Source organism: Pelmatolapia mariae, linkage group LG18, assembly GCF_036321145.2.
Source record: "Pelmatolapia mariae isolate MD_Pm_ZW linkage group LG18, Pm_UMD_F_2, whole genome shotgun sequence".
Lineage (NCBI taxonomy): Eukaryota > Metazoa > Chordata > Actinopteri > Cichliformes > Cichlidae > Pelmatolapia > Pelmatolapia mariae.
In genome coordinates, this window is record NC_086243.1 from 28,091,465 (window position 1) to 28,097,464 (window position 6,000).

The window sequence follows — 6,000 nt, forward strand, 5'->3', positions numbered from 1 at the left end:
CAAAATCTCTTGTTTGCCTCTGTCATATTATACATCTGTGCAAACATTTTAAAGAACTTGAACTATTGAAAAAGCTAGAGCGTTGAAATCTAAATTGTAATTTCTTTTAAACATGAGAAAGTTAGTAGCGTTATTTACAGATGAAATAAACACATTTTTTACTTGATGAACAAACTTTGAAAACATGAGAAAGGAACAAAAAGCCATCACAGACTGTTTAGAAACAAAAAAATCCAGCACTTATTCCTGAGCTTATATTTCTGTTTATTGTATTGAAAAGCAATTGTGCATGTTGTTTAACATTAGTGCTTGTAAATGTGCAAGATTTGGCTATAATTTGTTTTATAATTTTCCTCTGCTGTCCCCAGTGAGTTGCTAAAGCATCTAAATACATAAATGACAAAACAAACACAGACAGTTACTGGAACAGTAACATATATGTTACTGCAGATTATGACTGCTTGCTTGATTGAAGTAAATGTTTCATATTCAGGTGGAGAAAGCATTGAGTGATGTTAATATTTCTCAGGTATGAAGTATAACAGGTTTTTCCTGGTTTAAGCTTCTCTGGTGGGTCTCACAATTTCTTATATGCAGGACATCCAGCAGTTATTGTAAAATGTTTAGAGAATAAACTATAGAAATCGCTCTGGTGGATTCGGATGTTTTGTGATTTAGTCAGTAGTCAGTGCTGCACTCACAAACTCAAAATGTTTATGAGAAAAATGATTTGTGCCTCTCCTGACTGCAGCTGAAGACTCGTCAGGGCACAGACCTGCTGATCCAGTCAGAAAACGACAGCATCGTCAACGATTGGTTCAAGGCGCTGCAGGACACCATCAGCAACCATGTGAGCAGCAACACCTTCACTCTGTCAATATAGTTTCCATCTGTTTTAAACAGAATAAAGTCAATTTTAAATCATCTGCAGTGAGAAGATTTGTGGTTCAGCATGAAGGAATACGTCCGGGTTTGACATTGTTTCTCTTATCAGTCACCCGCACAAAGAGGACTGCTGTGTCACAGTTACCTTTTTGCTCTGAGCACAAACTAAACAGCAGCTGCTCATTTTTACCCACTGAGGGAAAACGAAGAAGTTAACCAACAATAGGCTTTATGGTCTGAATGAAACGCAATTTCACATTTATGGAAAACCTACAACCAGCAACTGTAAGGGAAATAAACACTTCAAAGCTACATAAAAGCAGAGTAGCGTGAAAATTAAACCGAGAAGATGGAGAGTTTATTGTTTTCTTTCCAGAGGCCAAAGAGCATCTTTTGAGACTTTTACAAGCGGTTGTATCTTATTTCCTTGTGTGTGTATTTTTTTTCTGTGTGTATTAGGCCAGTGAGTCTGATGACCCCATAGAGGCGGACATGCCCGAGTCGCCTGGTGCGGAGAAACATGACAAAGAGAAAGACCGCAGAGACTCCAAGAAAGCCAAAGGTTTGCATTCTGTTAAATGGGGAGAATCATTCATTCAGGGTGGGATTCGAGAAATAAAACGTGACTAAAAATGACTGAAAGTAGCCACAGATCCTCACATTCCAAATATTTACAGTAGCAGTAAATGACTAACGTGCATGACTCCTCTAACAAAGAGTGGAAGGGATACGTGAGTGAAAGCACAAAGTACAACAACAAGCCTATTTGGTCAAAGGCCTCAGCAACCTCATCTGCCCTCCTTACCCTATAAAACAATAGCTTATCAGTTTCACTCCTCCAAAACATCATGGCGGTCAGCGTGCTGAGACGAATGGTGGATAACACCGTCCTGTCTCGTGTCTCCTCCACAGCCATGAAGCCCTCAACCAGCATGGACTCCTCCGAGCACAAGAAGACCAGGCACAAGCTGAAGAAGCTCCTGACCGGCCGTCCCACCCTTCAGACCGTCAAGGATAAGGGATACATTAAAGGTGCCAAAGAAACAACAGCAACACTCGAAATGTTTTCGGTTTCATTTCTTCTGTGGAAAGTTGAAAAGATGTTACAAGCAGCAAAGGTTTGGAAATGTAGCTGATAGATGACAGCAGTAAAGAAGCACACATCAGTGCTTTTTTAAAGTTAATTAGAGCTGTACATTTGGATGCATCACGTGAGCTTTGGTGTGTTTCTTGTTATTTATTTTACTGTTAAGACTTTTGGCTTAAGACATCAGAGTCCAGTTTTCACACATAAATCAGGAATTTATGATTCTTTTTCGCCTTCTGTACATTAACCTCTAATAAAAACTAAAAGCACTGAAGTACCAGAGAAGGTCTAGTGTTGAGATCTGAAAGCAAACCAGTGTGTTTGGTCTGTTTTGTGACCGTTGTTTATTTTCTGTGTCTCCAGATCAGGTGTTTGGCTGTGCTCTTTCCAGTTTGTGTCAAAGGGAGAACACCACGGTGCCGAACTTTGTCAAAATGTGCATTGACAATGTGGAGAACAACGGTGAGTAACTTTGCTGTTAAGAGAAAATCATTCTAGTCTCTGTTTTCCTGCCTGTCATAAAAGAAAGGTGAGGTTTACTGCCTATTGAAATAAGGTGCGACTGTGGTCTCCTTTTAGCTGATTGTGCTTTTCTGCTACTCAGACTTTAAGGTTAATTTACAGATATTGATAAACTGGTGTTGATCCCTGCAGGTCTGTCGGTAGACGGGCTGTACAGAGTTAGTGGGAACCTGGCAGTCATACAGAAACTCCGCTTTGCTGTCAATCACGGTAAGTGCCCTTTGAAACTGCCTCTGCCATTAATTGCAGAGATACCACTGAAGTAAATAATGGAGTAAAAATGAAAAGTAAAGCCGAAAAATATTCAAAACTTACTTTTTTGTAATAATAATCAGTTAAAGAGCTTTTAACACGATTTTAAAAACACAATTTGATGTGTGATACATCACCTATTTATGGCACAACACTTTACAAAGCATTAAATATTCTCACTTTTTAATGTAAATATTTCTTTAAAGTCATGTTAAATATTGTCAATGTTCTACATTAGGAGTACAGCAGGTAATCTGGTAATCCTTATGAGCCAAACGAAGCTCATTTTCACTTTTTTTTTTCAACCCTATAGTGTTGATGTTCAAGCACACAGCTCTCTAGAAGCTCCATTGACCTTTTGCTCAAACCAACCAGACAAAAGCTAAACAGAAAGGAAAAGAAAGCTAAAACTGCTTCATTCAGGTCATAGATGAACATAATATTTTACATACAGTGTTATACAAGATACTTTGACTTGAATTCCTTTCTTTTATTCTCAATAAGATACTTAAGTGGTGTTCACATGTATTTGTCCAGATGAGAAGGTGAATCTGTCAGACGGGAAGTGGGAGGACATCCACGTGACCACAGGAGCCCTGAAGATGTTCTTCAGAGAGCTGCCGGAGCCCCTCTTCACCTACAGTCTCTTCCACGACTTTGTCAGCGCCATCAGTATGTGTCTCTGTATCTGTAAATAAATGCGGTGTCACTGTAGTATCCCTTAAGTGGAATCCTGTTAACTTTTTAAACAGCCAGTTCACAGCACCCAAACGGCAAAGCCCCAAACTGGGAAACCTCCAGTCAAGGACTACAGCTCCTGGGTTTTTATCCAGGGACTCATCTGTATTTCCTGTAAGGGTCTGGAAAGACAAGCAGGGTCAGCTGCAGTCGCCAAACCTCTCTCTGAAAACGCTTTAAAAATGAGTTTCAGTGAACTGAAGTGCACTTTTTCTCATCATTGTCTCACTGAAAGTAAAGATATGTTGGATGTTGTACTGGTGAGCTGGTGTAACTTTGTGATGGATCCAGACTTTGATGGATTTTGTCTTTTGTTCTGCAGAAATATCTGACTACAAGCATCGAGTTCAATCGATCAAAGAGCTGGTCAGACAGCTGCCCAAACCCAACCACGACACCATGCAGGCTCTCTTCAAACACCTCAGGAAGTAAGAGCAGCACACCATGTTATTGATTTTTCTGATTGATTTTTTTCCCCTCCTAGGAAAACAGAAGTTAAATATTAAAAAAAAAAATCATATTTAATCATAAGAGGGCTTCATTCTCAACATGTGCAAACTCAAAGGTGTTAAATAATGGAAGAAAATAAAAAAGATTGATCTACTTGATGACTGTTCAGTTAATTAACAAATGAGTACTGAGCACTCTTTGGCTTCCATATTACCTTGCACGGTAAATAACTGACAATGGGTTTATTTTACTCTTGTTTTTCCAGAGTGATTGACTACGGCGAGGAGAACCGTATGACGACCCAGAGCGTCGCCATCGTATTCGGCCCCACGCTGCTGCGGCCTGAAACGGAGACGCTGAACATGGCGGTCCACATGGTCTATCAGAACCAGATTGTAGAGCTTATACTGCTAGAGTATGAGAGCATTTTTGGAAGGTAGATGACACAGGATGAGCTTCTCTTTGTTTTTCTTTTCCTCTCCCAGTGCAGAGCTCTTCCTAACCTAGCGTGGCAGGCCCGGCTCGGGTCAACCCGGCCCGGCTCGGGTCAACCCGACCCAGCCTCGCCCTGCCCCGGTCTGGGCCAGCTTATCCTGAACTCTTACCAACCTGGCTTCTCTGGTCGCTGACTTCTCCGATCTTCAAAATCTTAGACCAACAAAGCCAACCGAAAAATTACAATGAAAACATCCATAACTATCGACCAAAAAGTTTGGACTCTTTGCACTTTTCAGTCTCATTTTCTCCCGCAGCTGTATTTGTGCCACTTTACTGCAAAGGTGGCGTCCTTCTGTCCTATCACTGGATTCCTAAAACTATTATTACTTACTGGGCCAAGCAAGCCCGAACTACTGCAAAGACTGACTGAGGCCAAAGGAGCAGCAGCAGGTCCAGTAGGCTGTATTTACAGATGAGGCAGCAGTATTGGGGGTTTATGATGCTGGATGCAGCTTGTATGTACCGTACTGTACTGTAAATCTCATTACCTGTATAGTCACTCCTGTATGAACCACACTGAGGAACCAACAGAAGGAAACCAAACTGTGGACTCTTTACCTTCGGACATAAAAGGTGAAACATGCTGACGCTGGAACAAGAAGAGGAGGGAAGAATATTTTTTGTTGTTGTTGTTTTTTTTATTTTGTTTGTTTAGTTTTTCTTTTTTTACTTTTAGTTTAAGTGGATCGTGCCCCCTCTCTTTGAATCTGCTTCTCTGTATTTTCTTGCTGAAAAACAGGACCAAGGTCCTCTGAACACATAAGAGGTTATCGCCTCCGGTATTGCATCTGCACGCCACCTTCTTAGTTTTTAGAACAAATCATCTAACAGTGGGCAGAACATCATCTTGGGGGGGACAAAACAAATTAACGGTATTGTACAGTGTTTGTGCGTGTGCATGTGAATGGGGAGGGTGGATGGATTCATGAATGAATGAATTAAATAGCAATATATTGTAAAAATAGTAAATATAAGTACGCCTGGAGTGTTAAAAATATATATATGATGCAAGGGAGAAATCACTATTGTGTGATCATTGTGTAACCAACAGACCTGAGAAATAAAATTATGAACTGGGATGTGGAGGTTTACCTTTGAGTCAGTACTGTTGGCATTGTCTAACTGAATTAAAGACTTCAAATAAGAGATACTCTAAAGCTTCGTTCTTTGTTGTTTTTGCACTTGTTCATACATTTTAGTGACCACTGATATCAGCGCATCACAACACAGAGCGCTGTGTAGGACCATTTTTTGAAAATCAGCAGCAGATGGACATGGCCATTGTGACATCATCAGCTGGCTATTAAATACAATAGCTGAGGATTTTCAGTATTGCTATTTTGCTGTTTGGATCTGTGAGTGAGAAACTGAAAACGGTGCGTGGTCATAGAGCATCTACCTGTCGATTACAACCCCGATCCAGAAAGGCTGGAATGCTCTTTAAATGGGAATAAAAACAGGTCACATGTTTATAACTGTGTAGCATCCTAGCTTCTTTTAGTGATTGGTAAACATCTGGAAACTGTGGAGACCAGCTGACCTTTGGGAGAGGAATGATGTCCCATTCT

General features: G+C 40.5%; 1 protein-coding gene across 3 annotated transcripts in view; it reads left to right on the forward strand.

Annotated features, from left to right (window-relative positions):
- LOC134617670 (rho GTPase-activating protein 12-like) overlaps positions 1-5,574 on the forward strand; it is a 60,503-nt gene extending 54,929 nt beyond the window's left edge. For all 3 annotated transcript variants that reach the window (XM_063463012.1, XM_063463011.1, XM_063463010.1), the window contains 8 exons: positions 752-850; positions 1,345-1,447; positions 1,798-1,917; positions 2,336-2,434; positions 2,627-2,704; positions 3,284-3,418; positions 3,807-3,912; positions 4,200-5,574. In XM_063463012.1, the coding sequence (XP_063319082.1) occupies positions 752-850; positions 1,345-1,447; positions 1,798-1,917; positions 2,336-2,434; positions 2,627-2,704; positions 3,284-3,418; positions 3,807-3,912; positions 4,200-4,374 (915 nt within the window). In that variant the 3' untranslated portion in view covers positions 4,375-5,574. The remainder of the gene's footprint in view (positions 1-751; positions 851-1,344; positions 1,448-1,797; positions 1,918-2,335; positions 2,435-2,626; positions 2,705-3,283; positions 3,419-3,806; positions 3,913-4,199) is intronic.
- Positions 5,575-6,000: the final 426 nt, after the last annotated feature.